Source organism: Microtus pennsylvanicus, chromosome 9, assembly GCF_037038515.1.
Source record: "Microtus pennsylvanicus isolate mMicPen1 chromosome 9, mMicPen1.hap1, whole genome shotgun sequence".
NCBI lineage: Eukaryota > Metazoa > Chordata > Mammalia > Rodentia > Cricetidae > Microtus > Microtus pennsylvanicus.
The window spans coordinates 4,611,982-4,632,450 of record NC_134587.1 but is presented as its reverse complement, the minus strand read 5'-3'; the positions used below and the strand labels follow the sequence as shown (position 1 = coordinate 4,632,450).

The 20,469-nt window shown below is 42.3% G+C and overlaps 1 protein-coding gene across 1 annotated transcript; it reads right to left on the bottom strand.

The window, feature by feature from the left end:
* Nucleotides 1-12,843: 12,843 nt before the first annotated feature.
* On the bottom strand, nt 12,844-20,091 carry Neurod1 (neuronal differentiation 1). The gene is made up of 2 exons (XM_075984759.1): nt 19,440-20,091; nt 12,844-17,884 (listed from the first exon to the last, which is right to left on the bottom strand). Exon 2 carries the CDS (start codon nt 17,871-17,873, stop codon nt 16,806-16,808), a length of 1,068 nt encoding a protein of 355 aa, XP_075840874.1. The 5' UTR covers nt 17,874-17,884; nt 19,440-20,091; the 3' UTR covers nt 12,844-16,805.
* Nucleotides 20,092-20,469: the final 378 nt, after the last annotated feature.

Here is a 20,469-nt window from a genome sequence, read left to right as displayed (position 1 = left end):
TCCAGTCTCTACGAATCCTCTGACTATATCTCCAGAATGCGTCTGACGGCTTGACTCCTCCTATCTTATATTCCTCTCTCTGCCTAGCCTTATCACTTTCTGTGTCTACCTCTCCCAAGCTGGGATTGAGGTGTGAGCCACCACCACCTGACTCTGTTTCTCTTTGAGTCTGGATCAATCTAGTGTACCCCAGCTTCTTATACCTTCATAGGGATATCCTTCTTTAGGTTGGCAAGGTTTTCTTTTGTGATTTTTTTGTTGAATATATTTTCTGTGCCTTTGATCTGGAGTTCTTCTACTATCCCTATTATTCATAGATTTGGTCTTTCTATGGTGTCCCAGATTTCCTGGATGTTAAGAATTTGTTTGATTTTATGTTTTCTTTGACTGATAAATCTATTTCCTCTATGGTATCGTCAACACCTGAGATTCTCTCTTGCATCTCTTGTATGTTGGTCATGCTTGCCTCCGCAGTTCCTGTTCATTTACCCAGATTTCCCATATCCAGAATTCCCTCTGCTTGTGTTTTCTTTATTGTCTCTATATCAGTTCTCAAGTCTTGAACTGTTTGAAATCTTTGCTTTACCTGTTTGATTGTTTTTTCTTGGTTTTATTTGATTTCTTTCACTTTTTGTTTGTCTTTTCCTCCATTTCTTTAAGGGAATTTTTCATTTCTTCTTTAAAGGTCTTCATCATCCTCATAAAGTTGCATTTAAAAATCATCTTCCTCTGCTTCTTCTGGGTTAGGATGACCAAGTCTTCCTGTTGTGTGACCACTGGGTTCTGGTATTGCCATCTTGCTTCTTAAGTTGTTGAATGAATTTTGCATTGGTACCTACCCATCTCTTTTTCCATTGGTGCCAACAGTGTCTTTGCCTCTTGGTCCAATCCTTGCAATGGCTGGCTGTGACTTTGGGAACTGTTCTTGGTCTGCTCTGTACTGTTGCTGTCTGTGTCTCTGGGAGCCACTGAGGTCTCTCTTGGCCCGCTCCTTGATCCACTCTGTGCAGTCACAGCCTGTGCTTCAGAGTTTCTCTCTTGGTCCCTTCTGTGCAATTACAGCCTATGCTTCAGGGTTCCTCTGAGGTCACAGGGGATAGGAGGGTTTGGGGGTGGAGTGGAACTGGTAGCTTACAGAGTCCTCTCAATGGGATGGGGGTATTGGAGCAGACTACCTCCACCCTTTCCTTTTAATCCTTTGTCTCATGCCTCCCTCTCAACTCACTACAAATCCTGTGCACTTCACCCTTCTGACTCACACCTGTCCTCTGACCTCCTGTGTGTGTACTAACATGCACAGAGACAAAAGCCACATAAATGGGATATGATGGGACCTACCTGTGACTCCAGGTCTCAAGCAAGGAAGTGGAGGAAGGGGAGTCAAAAGTCAGGATTTTCTTTGACCATATAATGAGGTCAAGATCAGCATGGGTACATGAAGATCTGTCTAAATCCAAAAGAAAATTGAGGTGTCAGTGAACCTCCCATTTTTCTTGGGGAGTACTTATTTTATGACCCTTCCAGCTCCTAGAGCTGTGCTGTGCTTCTGGGCTCTGCCCTTTCTTTCATCTTCCAAACCAGTAGTTGCACAATCTTTCTGTTTCCATTCATGGATCTCTTTCCTTTGCCTGACTTTGAGCCTACTCTGGCCCTCTTAAAAGAAAGGGTGTGATCCCATGAGAATCGCCTAGGTAATCCTTAGCTCAATGACATCCACAAAGTCACTTTTGATGTGTGAAACAATGTATTCAGCAGGCTCTGGCGATTGAGATCCGCAAGGCTGTAGGCTGTTGTTAATCTACCTTATTGTCCTCTATTTGTCTTTAAAGAAGTTACTGTTACCTGTTATACACTGTCCTGTATTTACTTCTTCATGCATTGTCTCACTTCCTCACTCACTTAGTGTCAGGGCTGCAGTAATTACTTGATAGACATCCCCTTGTTGCAGTGGGAAATGAGCTCCTTGATGGCGGAGCAATTAGCTTGTCCACCACTGAGTCCCCAACGTTTAGCATAACTCCTAGTATAAGGTACATGCTCAGTGAATATCTGGAAGGGTTAATGAACTCCTTCAACTTTTGTAACAAGGAGTCTAAAGTATCAAAAACTTGTTCTCTTAGTTCCTAAAGATGACTTGACTTTTGAAGTAGGCTAATGGTCTCTACCTTCATTCCTGAAGAAGCCAGCAACAACACCGCCTAGTTCAAAACTGTGCACAGTAGAATGGGGTGGTAATTATGTGACAGCCCCCTTAAAAAGTGTTCTGTGTAGCATAAATAGCAGAGAAGAATCCCTGGGAGACAAGACACTTGGCTTATTTGAGGGCCATGAAGGACAGAGCAGGAAAACATGACCCATGTCCCAGATTGTTTTCCATTGCTGTGATAAAACCCGTGGCCGTATTAGTTACTTTCTTATTGATGTCATAAAACACCACAACCAGAGCAGCTTACAGAAGGGTTTATAAATTTGGGGCTTACAGATCCCAAGGGTTAGAGGCCATAACCGCAGATTAGAGGTGGAAGACGGCAGCAGCTGGAACAGCTGGGAACTCACACCTGGAGCATCACACAGGAAGCAGTGAGAACTAGAAATGAATCAGGCTTCTCAAATCTCAAAGCCTGTCCACAGGGATACACTCCTTGCTGCAAGACCACACCTCCTGAGCTTCCCCAGACAGCCACTAACCAGGGGTAACATATTCAAATGGCCAAAACCTATCAGGAACACCTATTTCAAACCACTACAATGACCAAACCAACTTGGGAAGGAACGAGTTTATTTCCACTTACACTTTAGAATCCATCATGAAGGGAACTCTGGTGGAAAACTGAGGGAGGAACCTGGAGGCAAGAATTGACGTGATGGAGGAATGCTGCTTCCTGGCCTGCTCTCCAGGCTCACATTCAGTCACCTTTCTTCTACACCCCAGGACCCAGGGATGGCATTGCCAATATTTGCCTGGGCCTTCTCACATCAATCAAGAATATGCCCCTATGGACACACCCACAGGCCAATCTGATGGAAGCCATTCCTCAAGTGCCTTCCCTCACCTGACATGATTCCAACTTGTTTCAAGATGAACATACACACACACACACACGTGCATACACACATATGCATACACACAGTCACAATCACACACACAGAAACACATATGTGCACACATATGGCAGACACACCCAGACCCATGCACACACAGACACACATGTGCCTACATGCAGACACACCCACATTCACACACAGAGAGACATACGTATGTGCATATATGCACACACAGACATACACACATAGACACACACAGGGACACACATATGTGCATATATGCACACACAGACATACACACATAGACACACACACACATACACGAACCATTACAGATGGTGAAGCTGGAGGAGGTCAGCAGGAATGAGATCACAGGGGTTACATAGGTCCTGTTTCCAATGTCCACTCTTAAAAAATTATTACCCAATGAATTAAACTCACTCAATCCTTTGTCAGCAAAATTTTGAAACTCACAAATTTTGGGAGATTGAGGGACTGGCACAGAATTGACTGTTCACTGGCCAGGGTTCAGAGCCATTGCAGTTGGTCCCCACAAAAAAAAAGCTCCTTGTCCCCTGCCCCATTGTGGTGTCTCTGTTGGCAATGGAGTCATCTGTCTCCATCTGACACTTTGGGAAGCGGTCCAGACTTATGCAGGCTGTTCCTGTGGCCTATGGCCCTGGAGTTCGCCTCGCCTCTCTTATAAGCTGGGGTATTTTGTTCTCAGAACATACTTAGGGTCCTCCTGAAAATATTATTATTAAGGTTTATTTCTTGTTTTGTTTTGTGTGTTTGTGAAAGTGTGAGTCCAGGAGAGGGTGCTAGGTCCCCTTGAGCTGGAGTTGCCGGTGATTGGGAGCCACTGGGCACAGCTGATGGGAAACAAGCTGATGTCCTCTGTAAGACAGTACGTGTTCTTAACCTCTAAGACATTGCTCCAACCCAAGAAAATACTTTATTGATATTAGAGATATTTCATGGTCTTCCAATTAGACTTCTAAGACATCTATAACCAAATCTTTCCGGATATAAACAACCAAGTGACTGTTGGATTAGCGTTCTTCCTATTCAATGCTCTCGAAACAAGTACCCCATAAATAATCATAGCAAAGAAAGAAATATGCAGGATGCTTCCTAAAAGACTTTTGAAATCAGATTTTAATGCATTAGTATATTATAAATATGAATCATAATCCCAAATGACAGAACACCAAAAGTTACCATTCCAGTGAACAACATCCGTAAGGCTAAAGATTACAAAATGGCAAACACCCAGATGAGTAATTATCAAAGAATTTTTTTAATTTAAATATTTATTTGTATGTTAAAGGGGTATTAATTTAGATAAAAATGACAGAATTTCATAGGCTACTTATAGAATAAAACAAATGATAATGACTATATATATATTACAAGCATAAATATTCTGCTATAGTAAACACAATTGCTCATCCCTGCGGTAAACCAATTGCCCCTTCCTCGCCTACACTGACAGCCTGAGACACTTTATCAAGGATGGGGCTGTGGGACTTTCCTCTTTCCGCCTTGGCATTTCAGCTGCTGTTACGCGGCAGGTGTTGTTTGTATGACCCTAGTATAGAGATTTCCTGTGTGCAGCTCCCCTGTCACATCCAGGAGACCGGTGTCCTGGGGCTCTGGCTCTTACAATCTTCCAGTCCTCTTTCCCAAGATTTACCCTGTGCTTTAGCTGTGCAGATGGTATCACAAATGTATCAATTGGGTGCCCTCCCCATAACCAGTCATTCATTCTCTGCATTTTGACCTGTTGTGTCTTGGTAATAGTGTCTATTTGTTGCAAAAAGAGCTTTCTTTGATGAGAGGTGAGAGCTACGCTTATACGTTGGTAAAAGAATGAGTACTTAGAAAACAGTTAGAAATTGTACTGGTTTAGGAAGCTGGCCGTAGTAGGTTCTCTTCTGGAGTCTATGACCATGCCAGACATGGGTAGTTATCTGGGCTTACAACAACAAGTATGAATTTCCTCCTGTTAAGCAGGTCTAAAGTACGATTAGACATCTGTTGGTTAATCCCCAGGATAAAAGTGCCCTTATTGCCCCATTAGAGACATCTTACCAGTCCAGTCATGGTTGTGACTCCTAAGCTTCACAGCCGGGCAGGATCACCAAATTCTCTCTCTCTCTCTCTCTCTCTCTCTCTCTCTCTCTCTCTCTCTCTCTATCTATCTCTCTCTCTCTAGCTTGAATAACAGCTATTGACACTATTAGAGCTAGTACTCAAAGGTCAGGCTACAGGTCAATGCCAGCTCCATTTCTTAGGATCTTACCTTCATGTTTGGCAGGCAGCCAAGGGCATTGGCCATAGCTCATGTTTGAAATCTTTGTATGTCTTTTTCTCCACATTCTTCTATCATATTGCTACCTTAACTCTCGGTGACCTAGTTTGCTTATTTATGCATCTATCTCCTGTGCTGAAAATAATGCTTTTAGGGTGGAGGAGATGGTTCAGTGAGTAAAAGCATTTGCTGCATACACACCTCTGGTGACCTCAGTTTATATCCCCAGAACGAACGTAAAAACATCAGGTGCAGCAGCATGCACTCCTGTGCTGATATGAGAAGCTAAGTCCAGAGAATTGTCCAGAAGCTTGTGGACCAACTAGACTTCAGTATGTAATACAACAGCAGAATGAAGAGAAACCATCCCTCAACAGGGCGGAAGTTGGAAACTGACTCCTGGAACTGTCCTCTGACGCATACACCCTGTACACACACACACACACACACACACACACACACACACACACACTGCACACATGTAATACTAATACTAATACCACTAATAATAATGTTTTGATATGACAAATGTTCAATAATTAGGTTGACTGTGCCAATAAATGAATCAACTTAAGTTCTACTTTAATTTCTGATCTTACTAAATGTACTGTGCCTCGTGAATAGGAATGACAGGAGGATTCATGACAGAAGCCAGTATTTATTTCTGCACATCAGCATGCATTGGGAGGTCAGTTTGGGTCGTGTCCACCTCTCAGTTGCTCCGGATGCTCTATGGGCCCATTGTCAAGGTATCATGGGGAATGTTTCCTTCTCATGCTGAGTGGACATTTTGTCAGAACGTTCTTGGCACTGGGGCTCCTGATGCCCACAAGGTAGAGAGCCATATGTCTTTACAACAAATGCCGAGAAAAATAGAACAACTCCTAGAATCCCACCACGTCAGAATGTCACATTTTCTCAGTGTGCCAGGTTCCCACTCTCCCCTCAGATTGAAACTGTTGCAAATGAATTGCTCAACTCCATTCTAGGACACATCTCACAGTGATACCCGGTGTCGCGGTGGGCGGTAACGGAGCAACAGAGCAAGGAAGGCTGGATCTGCTTTCCCTTCTCTCAAGTGCTTTAAAATCCTCTCTAAGGTGGTTCTGACATTTGTAAAGTACAGCTTCCACTGAGCGGAGAATTTGAAGCTCCTCACAGCCACTGCTGGCAAGGCTGCACTACAGAATCTCAGATTACATATAGCCAGGCACACAAGTAAGGCAGGCAGTTACAACCACAAACCTCCCTTCATTGGCTGTACTAAATGAAAGAAGAAAAAAATCTCCATGTCCCTTCTCACTGTTGAAAATAGCTACTTGTTTCCCAGCTTGTTACCCATAGGCAGTGGGGTTTGTGCTGAACGAGATGGCTTTCGATCTTACTTCATTAGCTCTCCTCCTTTTGGATATCTGCCAATATATCCAACTTAGACAACTGAACGTGCACCAGTTTTAAAGTGAGATTGTAGTTCTTGCATAAAAGGTATTTTATCAAGTGGTCCAGAGTCAGAAGGTTGCTCTGTCACCTGTGTTGATGATGCCATTATGAAATAAGGGCTTTGTGATGTTCTACTTTGCTGTCCCCACAAAGCAGCCAGGACTCCATACTGGCGACATCAAATGCTCTCCATGGATGTGTCCAAGAACAAGAAATGAATGAGAGAAAGGAAGGTTTTCCTCGAGCCAGCCCCCTTCCTTCTTCCTCCCATATTCTCTCTGAGAAGAAAGTGTTTTTCAAAATCACATTGCTTTTCAGGTACTACAAATTAGCATTGGGCAATAGAGCTGGGCCCTGGGAGATGGGGAAATGAGTCTTTAGCTTTCAGGTGGGAAATAAAAGCTTCCCATATACAGAAAGAAATTGGAGATTTTCCTAGGTTGCTTTCTAGACCAGTGGTAAAGAGATGATCAAGACCAGCGCGAGGAGGGAAGGATATATTTGGCTCATATTTCCAGATCACAGTTTACCACTGAAGAAAGCTAAGGCAGGAACTCGGGGCAGAAACTGGGAGGCAGGCGCTAAAGCAGAGAACAAGAAGTGATCTACTGACCAAGGAGAAGATCTCTTGTTCTTCTCATACCTCCCAGGACAACCTGCCAAGAGCTGATTGCCAAGAGCAATAAACAAAATGTCTTTGGGGACAGGCATGCCCACATGCCAATCCAATGGAGGTAATTCCTCAATAGAGATTCTGTCTTCCCAGATGTGTCCAAGGTTGTCCAGTTGATAAAACCCATTACCACAGAGATAGGCAATGACTGAGGGGGCCCCCGCCAGTTCCCGGGGCTCTTTTTCCCGCAGGTTGCATATTTTCTACGTTGGATATTAACCTCCAAGCATTTCAATTTAAAACCATGGCAATTTTTTTATTTCTCGTGATTCTGCAAGTTGGCTGAACCCAGCAGTGTGGCACTGCTCCATGGATTGTTAATTGAATACACCGGTATTTGGCTGCAAAACATCTGTGATGGACTCGCGTGCCTTCCTTGTCCAGTGGGGATGCTGGGTTTTAGGAAGACAGGCCTGCATCTCTTCCCATGTAACCCTTCGTTACCCAGGCGTTCATCCTGGGCTTTTAAAATTGAGTCAGGAAGCAGGATGTAAAGGTAATTGTCTTTCTAAGTCTGCCGTGGAATTTTTGTTTCTGAGTGGCAGATAAATGCATACAAATAGGGGGAAATATCAGGGCCTAACCCTCAGGCAAAGACCTACAGGCAACTGCTGAGGGAGAGAGAGAGAGAGAGAGAGAGAGAGAGAGAGAGAGAGAGAGAGAGAGAGAGAGAGAGAATTAGGCTCTCCCACAGACAAACCTCCTTATTGGTCATCATACAATACAAAATGGTCAGCCCTGAATCATATATACACAGACAACAATATGGGCTTGGCAGGTTGTATTTTCATATTGTACACACATGTGTATAAATATATAACAATAACAATCAAAGAAAAAGGGGGTTTTCAGCCAGGCATGGGAGGTGGAGATCTTGAAACCCTTCAATTACTATGAAGATAGACCAGATCATCACAAGTTTGAGAGCTGCCTAGTCTACAGAGAAAACTTGATGCCAGCTAGAGCAACTTCGTAAAAGTTTATCTCAAAATAGAATAAAAGGGAGTAGAGATAGAGGTCTCCGACAGAGCACAGGCGTGGCGGGCTTGAAGCCCTGGCTTCACTGCTGGCCTTGGCTTTCCCCATGACCAGAAGGCCTAATGAAGTCTCCTTGTACATATTTCACTGACAAAATCTAACCTCTTTATCCGTCAGCAATGAAAAGGGAAAGAGTTAGGATTTGATTTGAGTTTAAATTTCTCCAGTGGCCTAAAACAATACTCAATAGTATAAGTATGGAGCAGGAAACTAGAAAGAACTCTAACATGAAGAACCAACTCCAAAATCAGAGGTTTCCATTGTGGCAGCGCACATCCTTAATCCTGGCACTCAGGCGGTAGAGGCAAGGATGTCTCTGAATTCAAGGCAAGCATGGTTTACAAAGCTGTGGGGCTCTCTGCAGAAACCACAGCCCTGAGAGCATCAATTCATTTGAGGCAAGAAGGCTGTCAGCTTTAGCAATACTCAGTAGCCTGTTGTCTGACACTGGGCAATTTATTTCAGAAATATATAATCAAAACACAATTTGGGAAAAAAATGTTTTCTGGTGATAATTAACTCAATTATGTGTGCACAGTAAAGCTTAAGACATGACTGCATCTAAAATCTCTGTAAACTACACATGATAGCTTGAATACATGTAAGGGTCTGGGGGACAATCTGGTGTAGTCTTGCTCATACAGATAGCTCAAAGTCACCAGGTTATTAACCACTTTCATTCCCAGACTTGTAGGCAAAAAACAGGCTATACATATCTCCACCTAAAGAGACAACCCTCCGTGTTTAACATTCCTGTTTCCCTCAGCGATTCTCTGTGAGTACAAGAGCCTCCATGCCTCCTACAGAAAAAAAGTTCTAGGCCAACTAGGGCGACATAAGGAGACCCTGTCTCTAAAAGCAACAAACAAAAACAAAACATGAATTCCAGATGTATAGAACAGTCACACTTTTAAGTGACTATCAAGAAGAGCAGGAAGAGGAGGAGGAGGAAGGGAAGAAGTAGAAGGGTGGGGGAGGAGGAGGAGAGGTAGCAGTAGAGATGGCAACTGCCTTGTGTTCAGAGCAATAAGGACAACCACATCACCCAGTTGATAACTGAGTAACGACCTTAAATAGCCCTGAAAAACACAGGCAGAACTTTGAAAAGCAATGGCACTTAAATTCATGAGGACCACAAGCTTTAAAAAAATAAAAAAGGCCACAAAATTGTGTGTTAGATGAGGTTTTCTTTGGAACTATGTACGTGTGACATTTCTGCAGAGGTTTTGTTTAGTAGAATCCCTGCTGTCCCACAAATAAACATTTTCATAAGAAGATTATGTAATAGCCGATATCTGATACTTTATATAAAATATGGCACTGGAAATTTTTAAGTCACCCTCAATTAAATAAAATGTTATGTTCAAGTTCATTCATGTAAATAAAACCCCCCACAACTTTTATATAATCCAGGTAATTACTAAACAGTTAGTCTTTGCCATCCTATTAAAAATAAAACAGTCCTAGCTAAAATATTCTGGTGGTGACACACATGCCTCTGGATGCTCACTGTGACATTTTCAAGGTAACTATTAACTTTTCTATACTTTCGTATGTTTAGTACCAATTTGAAGCAGATTTTATTTTTGTGTGTTAGCTTCATAGGACTATTATAACAAAGTACCACAAACCAAGGATCTTAAACAATTGCAATGTGGCATTGTGCTGATGACCAATGTCTGAAATAAGGTACTGGTAGGGTTGTTTCTTTCCTAGAGATTCAGAGGTAGTCTTCTAGTAATTAGCATGGGTCAAGGTCCCCACAATCCTCTAGATCATAAATACATGGCTCAGATCTCTGTCTTTCTCTTCGTCTGCTGTTACCTCTGTGTGCTGTGTGTCTGTGTGTTAATGATTGCATCTGGGGCCCACCCCAATCAGGGTGACTTCATCTCAAGTTTCATCTTATACCCTAATCATCTGTGGGAAGATGGCATTTCCTCATATAATAGATCGGTACGTAGGTAAATAGACATAAATAAATAGGCAGACAGACAGACAAGAAATGTAAAAATAAATGTACCGCTAGTCCATTAGGAAGTAAAGCTTTCTTTGTTCAACAGTTTAGAGTCAGAGTACATTGAAATAGATACCCTTTAACCAAAAGCTCTCATGTTCACATTCAAAATATGCATAGAAGCAACCTTGGCTTTATTCAGAAACTACTTTAGGAAAAAGAATGTTTTGAATGTCACCATTAAGAATTTATTACAAATTATATGTATCTGGAATTAATATTGTTTGTTGTCATTTGTCATACAGGATACCAATGGTCTTGTCAGTGTTAACAGCGCTTGCTGTCCCCATTCTGCTTCTACCTGTTATTTTGTCCATTGTTGGGTGTGAGCATTGCTTAGTCATGTACTCCACACCCACAGGAGATCATACTTCTACCATTCCCTCCTGTGAGCAGATGAGCTCTACAGTTGTTAAGGACACCAGTGGAAAGTAATTAACAGCAGCTCCCTTAAGTACTATGAAACCCGTCCATTGACGTCACTGTGACCTTAACTGACATCACCAAGAGAACACTACAGGAATAACAGTGATGTGCTAAGTTTATAAACTGACCAATTTAAAGGAGAGATTAAACTTTGGTATAATTTTATACAGCCCTAAATATAGAATAATAGGAATGCCCAGAAGAGTGATAAATAGGAGAGAAAGGGGTGGAATGAATTCAAGAGAATGCTGAATCTGTAAAAGAGAAAACCTGGTCTGAAGACAGTCTATCATACTTTAATCTTTTCATCCAAGTCCCCAATTACATTGAACCAAACAGTACAAAAATAAATGAATGAATCAATCAATAAATAAGAAAGAAAAGAGAACTGCTAGCTCAGGATTTCTGATTATCAACGGGGAGAGAAACTCGCACAGTCTAAGAGATCCGTTGCAATTGTTCTCTCGTATAGAATCAATGTTCGTGGGGATGAGCCTCGCTTTTGGTAGATACCATTTTCGGTGGATTGATTTACGGCACTGTGACAATGGCAGCAAGGGAACAATAGAAAGCTCCATCCAGATCTGGAAAAGTCTGCTGTATGGACAACGAGACAGGTAGTTTAGACTAACCTCAACAAGCAAATAGATATTACTGCATAGAGCAACACTCCAGCAAATAAAGGAAGGAATGATGTAAGCGAGTACTTTGGGTACAATTGAAGGTGTTGGCTACATTAGATGAATGTCAAAAATGTTTGAGGAAGTAGCTTTAAATGAGAACCTAAAAACAAAAAGTTTCAAACACAAATACCAGACATGTAACTTTCCTGCTAGTTCCCATTTGTAATTTAAGACCCAAGTCAGTTATGATGATCCCGGGTACAAATGAACAAAAAGCACTGAACACTGACCTAGTTTGGGCTGCCATCTTCCTGATGCGTTATCCTTAATCAGGAAGTCTACATCAGTGTTGGCTTTGACTTTTACTACCAATGACACCAATTCCTCAAATAGACTAGATGAGCATACTTTACTCTTTTCTCAATATTATTTTCATTGGACCTATCACTTTGGATTGTTTCAAATCTGGAGGCTTATAGAAACTGTTACTGTCAATATCCTTTTAAATTGCAGATCCCTAAATTAGTTTGGCAATAGTATGTACGTGGCCAAATCCACACTTAATGTATCTAAAGATTTAGTCCATCATTAACATAACATTCTGCATTTCAAGGCATTGGTAAATTAACAATTTATTCAGAACTCCCCAGGGACTGTGGCCTTGTCAGTGCCACTAGCTTGGCTACACTGTTAATTCCATCAGAGCCATTTGAACAAGGGTTAGTGTATGAGGGAGACAGTGCATGAGTCAATTGCCAGCACGGAATTCTTCCTGACATAAGAAGGCATAGCGTCTCAACCTCTGAGTGCAGACAGTGCAGACTTCTAGCCGAGTGGTTCCTGACAGTGGTGTCCTCTGAAACATAATGCCTGGCCAGGGGCCAGTGGTGATACCACCATACACATCACTGCTCATCTGACTCCAGTGCCTCTTTGCAATGACGATGTGAGTTCTCAGTCCTGGTGCCCAACAAGATGTTACATTGGCTCCTGGATTTTTTTCATGGATACTCACACTGAAATTTTTATTGAAACAATTTTCAGGAAATAGGAGATGATGGATGCATAAAAAAAAAGCAATGAAGAGAGATTTAATGTAACTTCAAAAACAGCTCTGTTATTTTCATTTTCTATTTCCCATTAGAACAAAATCACTCTGTTTTTGAAACCTGGTTTTATTAATTGTTTAATAGTTATTTTCACTTTAAATTTCTCATATAATTATAGAACTAAAACAGCTCGGTTCAAACTGTTAGCTAATGATCCAGATATCATTTCAGTAATTGCAAAATTTAGACATCTTGCAGAAGATGCATCAGTTTTATAGGAACTTATATAGACATTCAAATGGTGAAAACATACTGATGTTTTCATCAATAAATTATACTATTTAAAATTTTACTGCAATGTTATTTTCCTGCAATATATTATAAGCATAAAAATTAGTAAGCTAGCTTGAAAATGTGATCTTCCATGAAAAGTCCTAGGTAATTATCATTTTAATGGCTAAAATAGATACAGGATATTATATAAAATCGAAAGTGATATAAATGAAATCTAAGTTTTATGGAGTCATCCTATTCAATTGGAATTATATACTAGTTAAACTATTTAACCAAACTTCGTCTCCAACTCTGAAATAATCTTTTAACTCTAAATGCCAGCTTCTTCTAGGGATAACTCCTCTAGGAGTGTTAACATTAAAAGATATAAGCATTTTCAATGGTGGGAACAGCAATTGCTCAAAAGGAACACAGAACTCAAACACTGAACAAGCAGCACACAGTAAAACCGTAAGGATTATTTTTTTCCTGGATACAGTCAAGGCTATCAGAATTCTTTCTTTCTCTTTCTGTTTTGACTGGTCTTCACCAAGCAAACTGTTTTCTTATCCACTCCACATAAGAACTAACCAAATGTAAAAACTGTAAAAGCCTCTTTAAAATATGGTTAATAATTCATAAAAGAAATGAGGGAGATAATTTAAAAGATGTCTTATGGTTTGAAAAGGCCTTCCAAATATTCATTAAACATTTAAGTAAGTAGATGTGCAGAAGATGTTTCTGACATTGGCGCTGGTTCGGTGGTATTTCTCTCATCAGATGGAAGTGCTGTGTGTTATGCAGAGTGCATGTAGTTCATTCATGCATAAACAATATCATTTTCATAAATTAAAACCTCCCCTGCAGAAGGAACATCTGTGCCTGCCTTTGAATAAAAGATGGTGGCATGTGAGCTACTCCCTGACTGACTGAAAGAATCCCTATGCTTTAGAGTGAAATTATAAACACAAAATGAAAGACAAAAAGAATGAAACGGAACCTTCATCCTTCGTTTCTACCTTTAGCAAAACCCAGAGTCTAGCTTTCGTTCCTTTCTGTTTTAAATGTCGAGGTTCTCAAAGCTCTGCTCTGGGTTCTTCTGTTCACTATAGCAACAGTTTTTAGTTTACATGGAGATGTCTAATTTTAATTACAGGTGAAACTGAGCTGCTTAATAGATCAGATCAGACCTGAATGTTCACTTCATGGTTTCCTGTGCTGGCAGGCAGGAAGTATTAAAATACCAGCATTATGTCTCTCAAAGTCAGAATGGGAGAAGAAGCCAGGATAGGGGAAGCAACAGCTTGATTCCTAAAGAACTGCTCTGATTCACTTGGAAAGAGATTGCTGTATGTGGGATAAAGTTGGGGCCAACATAAATGTATTTCTGTGTGTGATGAAGGCTGATGGAAAACATGTGTAAACGATGTATGTTAGATTACACTCATGTTTTGAACGTTGCAATGTCCCTTACTGCTGCTGGCGCAGCATGATGCAACCCCATTGGCAGTGTTATTACTATGGCTAATTGTTCCTGTCCATTAGATTACCCACATTTTTCTGGAGCAGCTTGCTAAACGAGGTCAGCTTTCTGGAACCCTTAAATCACCAATGAGGAGATGAAAGGAACATGGTCGGGAAGGGAGGTAGGCATCCAAGGGGGCCTCCCAATGAGAGCAGGAACAATGGAGTTACTAAAGACAGTAATCAGAGAACCGCAGTAGAGCCAGGGCACAACTGCCAAAATGTTACTCCCTAGGAATCCAGACTGCCAGTCATTTCTCATGGGAAAGGAAATGACAGACAATTTTTTAAGTTGACTTACCAATGGAAAGATGTTAAGTCGTGGGGAGTGTGTGTGTGTGTTTACGAAATCAAAATTCAAAATACTAGGCCTGTAAAAGAGACTGGGGAGCAATATATCTTCCTGAAACAGAATACAAATAGTATATTCTTATGTACAAAAAAATCACTAACACTTCTGTGGAAAAATTATTGAACTCATCTCAAGACACTTATAGAGCAATTAGAAACGGCCACATTTTCTGTGGATCTTTTAATTAATTAATTTCCCTACAATATCAGATAAATTTTGAAATTATATCACTGTTTTGAAAGAAAACTATTGAGTTCAGGAAAATTTACAGGTAATAGAACCCTAAGAAAATATGCAAATTGTTTGTTTTAAAAGTGTAAACAAACAATTAAACTAATTAAATTAGTTTAAACAAATTAAACTAAGGCATTTGTGTGTTTCTGGCTAATAACTAAGTAAATCAACCTTAAAAATAAAAGAAACAATAATTTTAAAAAATAGTAACAAACACGTGGGCAAAAGAAAAAAATTAAAAGAGTCTACCCAAAGCTAAAGAAATGTAAAGAAAAAGCACAATTGTTTGTCCAGTTTCCTATGCTGCCCAGTATTCCAAAGACTGAAACGGTAACTAGATCTATTACCTATGAAGAAGTGATGACTCCCTAAGCAAGGTGACTTTTTCCAACTAGTGCTGGGCATTGTTAACTCAGCAAATGCAGAAGCGAATCCCCCTGGGTACAACTGTATTCTTTAAAAAACACTTTTGGGAGAAACAAAACAATTGTTTGGATTTTCAAGACTATTTTTATTGCAACTGCATGAGTGTTCTCTAAATTGTGCATCACACCATAACACACAGGATTACAAACAAGATTACAGTACAGGTCAGCTCCGGTAGGACCAGCATCACACTGCAGACAGCACTTACTCTGGACTGCGTTTTCACATGCGATAGCTATTGTTCTAATTAGGAATTCAATGATTTGAGCTTTATTTACGCTACTGTACTAACTGACTACATAGGTATAAATCCAACAGTAACAACCTGAATAAATTTAGGCTCAGATTTATTACATGAATAGATGACAAACCCCACCATTTGTTGGACTATGTATAAAATCATGCATTTATATTTTCTGGAAACATCAATAGCTTCAGACACTCCGTAAAATCATGGAATTCAAAGAAAAGACTAAAATGAACAAGTGCAAATTGTATGTGATAGTCAAGCAGCTTTTGATTTAAAGGAGTGTGTGTTGGCATTTATTTATAATATGTATATACAAGCTTGTGCAAGTCATGAATTGATATGTTTTGATAAGGAATGCATCTTTTTTTATCTTCTTGAGTGTTATGGATCTGGTTTCTATTTTAAGGAGAAGGGACGACTTTAAAGTGAAATGGATTGCTCAAATTGTGCAATTGGTTTGTGTATTTTTTTACAATTAGAGAAGGAAGAAGTGCTAAGGCAACGCAATAACTTTCCAAGCACTTTTCTGCTGGTTTAAATTAGTTAAATTATTTTGTATAAATTAGATATAATTCTACTTTTCTGATATGTATAAAAATTGATGAAGCTGCATGGTTTTAAAATAGGAAATCCACATTATAAAAAGTCATTAAAAATTCTGTACAAAATCACAACAAAATAATTCGGCATGGGAAAGGTAACAAGTAGTAAAATGCTGGTTGAAAAATATAGATTTATATATATTTTAATTGGCCCATTACTAGTTTAAAAATTGCATAGATCCTAATTATTGCTTGTGATTTTTTTTATCCCGATCAGATAATTAATATGATCTGAATACAGCTACACGAAATTCGTGGTACACATTTCCTTTTTTACTTTACTGTATTGTTATTATTTTTAAAATAGAAGAGCTATAGAAAACAATACATAAGGTGAACAGGAACTTTGATTCCCTGTCTCTTCCAAAGGCAGTAACGACAATAAATACATATATCACTTGAAGCTTCGAGTATTTGCCCTTTGCAGCAATCATAGGAAAAGGGCTGCCTTCTGTAAACACGGCAGTCACTGTAAGCACAGTGGGTTCGTTTCCCGGGCGTGGTGAAACTGACGTGCCTCTAATCGTGAAAGATGGCATTGAGCTGGGCACTCATGACTCGCTCATGATGCGAATGGCTATCGAAAGACATAATATTGTCTATGGGGATCTCGCAGCGAGGGGCAGCGGCACCGGAGAAGATTGATCCGTGGCTTTGGGGCCCTGCCAGGGTCGCTGCAGGGTAGTGCATGGTAAAGGCATAATTTTTTTCAAACTCGGCGGATGGTTCGTGTTTGAAAGAGAAGTTGCCATTGATGCTGAGCGGCGGGCTAAGGGGTCCGTCAAAGGAAGGACTGGTGCAATCAGTCAGGGGGCTCTCAAAGAAGGGCTCCAGGGCTGCGCTGTAGGCGTGTGGCGGCGGCTTGACGTGGAAGACGTGGGAGCTGTCCATGGTGCCATAGGGAGGGCTCGGTAGCCCAGGGGACTGGTAGGAGTACGGGTGCATCGGAAAGGAAGCGCTGGCAGTGGGCAGATGTGGGGGCATGTCCGGGTTCTGCTCGGGCAGGAAAGTCCGGGGATTGAGCTGCAGGCAGCCAGCGACCAGGTTGGTGGTAGGCTGGGACAAACCTTTGCAGAGCGTTTGAACGAAGGAGACCAGGTCAGGGCTTTTGCCTGAGCGCAAGATCTCTGACAGAGCCCAAATGTAGTTTTTGGCCAAGCGCAGAGTCTCGATCTTGGACAGCTTCTGGGTCTTGGAGTAACAGGGTACCACTTTGCGCAGGTTGTCCAGCGCTGCGTTCAGTCCGTGCATGCGGTTCCGCTCACGGGCGTTGGCCTTCATGCGCCTTAATTTAAAACGCTCTAGGCGCGCCTTGGTCATCTTTTTCTTTTTGGGTCCCCGTCTCTTGGGTTTTTGATCATCTTCCTCCTCTTCTTCCTCCTCCTCTTCCTCCAGGTCCTCATCTTCATCCTCCTCTTCTCCATTTCTCAGAGAGTCTTCCTCCGCATTCATGGCTTCGAGCTCGTCCTCCTTCTTGTCTGCCTCGTGTTCCTCGTCCTGAGAACTGAGACACTCGTCTGTCCAGCTTGGGGGACCTTGGGGCTGAGACTCGCCCATCAGCCCGCTCTCGCTGTATGATTTGGTCATATTTCCACTTCCTGTATTCAACAGGGAGGGAGGCAAGCAGAAAGAAAAAGAAAGAAGGAAAATGCAAAAAAAAAAAAACCTACTAAATTTAAAAGTTAGATAAGCCTTCAACTCCCTCTCCCTAACCCTGCATTTGCATACGATTGGAAACACACAAGAGTCCGCTGCAAAATGGATGCCTCTAGGAAAAGTTGAACGCAGCACTTCATGCTGGCATGTTTGTGCCTCGCTGCAGCGTAGTAGAGACAGTGCTGGGGCTGTGGGGATGGCTGTGGGTACGTTTCCTAGTGATCAGCTTAAGTGTGTGCAGGGCGATTCAATGCCTGATCAGATGCCTGTGTTGAAACAAGTGCTGTATGTATGTTTTTCTGCAAGTGTCCCAAGTCACTCCCAACACTCTCTCTCTCTCTCTCTCTCTCTCTCTCTCTCTCTCTCTCTCACACACACACACACACACACACACACACACACACACAAATGACTAGTTTGGAAATGGAACATTCAGACCCCATCTCTGTTCTGGTTTCTCTGTACTTAGAGGTTTAAATAAATAGAAGAACCATTACGTAATTTACTAACACTGACCCGGATTTGTAAGAAGATTATCCAGAAGGGAGATTGGAGGCCAATGCAGGAGCAAAAGTAGTTTCTACCAAATTATGCTCCTATCAACGACACATTTGGCCACAGAAGTGGGCACACGCCCTCCGTCTTTCCCTTGCCTTTCTTTCCTCTCCTCACACCCCCTGCTAAATTCCCACCTTGTACAAAAGCTCTGGCTCCCAGGCGAGGCTCTCCCACGCGCCGGGGATCAGGTGCCGAAGGCTCCTCTCTAATAAACAGCCCATTGAAAGGGCTGCCTGCTCTTTATTGGGGCTTTTCAAAGTTCGCCTCAAACCTCCCTTTAAAAGATTGAGTAATTACAATGGTCAGCGATTGGCAATGGTGAAGGTGCCGCTTCTAATAAGGACTGGAAAAAGCCTTTAGTAAAACAATTGAATGTCTGGCCCCAGCAGAGGCTGCTGGGGACTTGGCCGCCTCTGGAGCAGTAACAGGTAGCAGGAGAAGTCCTCTTTCCTACCTTTCTCTTCCCTCACATTTGAGCTAAACTATCTCAGAGTCCGATCAGTTTCCCAGACTGTGCTTACTCCATGCCCCTGGCATAAATAGCTTCAAATTCACAGTGCACCTAAATATCTGCACACAAAATAAAACTCTGGGGAGCAGGCAATTCTTTCCTCACCCACCGGAATAAGTGAGAACGTGAAGTGGTTGCTTGCTTTAGGGACTTTCAAATAATCGCTTACAAATAATTACAGTTCTCCCCACAAACATCCTAAAAGCTCCTATACTATTAAAAATTAAATTTAATTAGAAAGCCTGCAGGGGGTACTTGAGTGCTGGGACTCATTATGTGCGAGAACTTGTGGGCAATTACGGGGAGGGACACTGATCTCAATACACCGACGGTCAGCTCCACGAATGTGCGCGTGCAAAGTACCAAGGTACAGTTCTTCAATTAATGCTTTTATTCTCGAGAGAGGAAAAAATAGGAATCGTAATTACCTGTTGTTAGAAGGTCCTGAGCAGTGACGATCTCATAACCCTGGAGCCTCGGGACACCGTGCCTTATTCGTGGGCGAATTTCTCGTGTCCCGGTGGCGCGGGCGCTAGGGTTATATAGCCGTGTTGCTGATGCTGAGCGCGGGCGGGGCCGCGAGCTGAGCAACTAGCAGGTCTCTGCGCCCCACAATCGCGCACGCGTCCGGGCTGAGCGCGTCCCGGCCCCACTCACCCCTCCCCAGAACTCCCCTCCCGCCCCCTTCCACTACCACTCCCCTCACCCCCACAGTACCTCCGCCCCTGCTCCTTCCTCCCCGGCATGCGCCATATGGTCTTCCCGGTCCAGCCAAGAGCCGGGAACCACGTGACCTGCCTATTTGTATGCCGCGGAGCGCTCCATTCCGGCCCCTTTGTGGCCAGAAGAAAGTGGCCCATCTGTCGCCAGTTAGAGACTCCGTGGACCTGTTTTTACCCGCAGGAGAGATTAACCCTTTGTGGCGGCAGAAGGCAGAGGACATAGAGGAGGGGTTTGCTGGAGGCAAGCGGGAAAGGTTAAGATGACTGTGTCTAGGTCCTAGCCTGAAGCTTGTCTAGCGCGGAAAGGGAGACAGGTGAACCAGGCACAATCAGTAAGACTGGGGTGCGCTGAAGAACCCTCCTCTTGACAATGGTCTGTGCAGCTTGACGCTCTGTCCTCTCCGAGAGGCCCATCTCTTGGCTTCTATCCCTTGGCAGCCGCTTTGCTCATTGGCACCAAAGGGTGGCTGGCTTCTAATCTCCATCACCCCTCAAGGCAATCGTATATTTCATATAAAAATGACCTCATCCGGAAACATAGCTTTGACTAGTTCTCACCCTTCCTGACTAGATTACCCTCTCCCACCTGCCACTGAACTCCCAAAATGTGACCCTTCGTATTCTAGTCTTCACGGGCTCCTATTCCCTAAGACAGTTTTCAAATCTGACCCTTAGAATTCTGTGCCTAAAGCTAGGTTTTTTCCAGCTGCCCTTGGTTCCATTGGCCTTCAGAAGC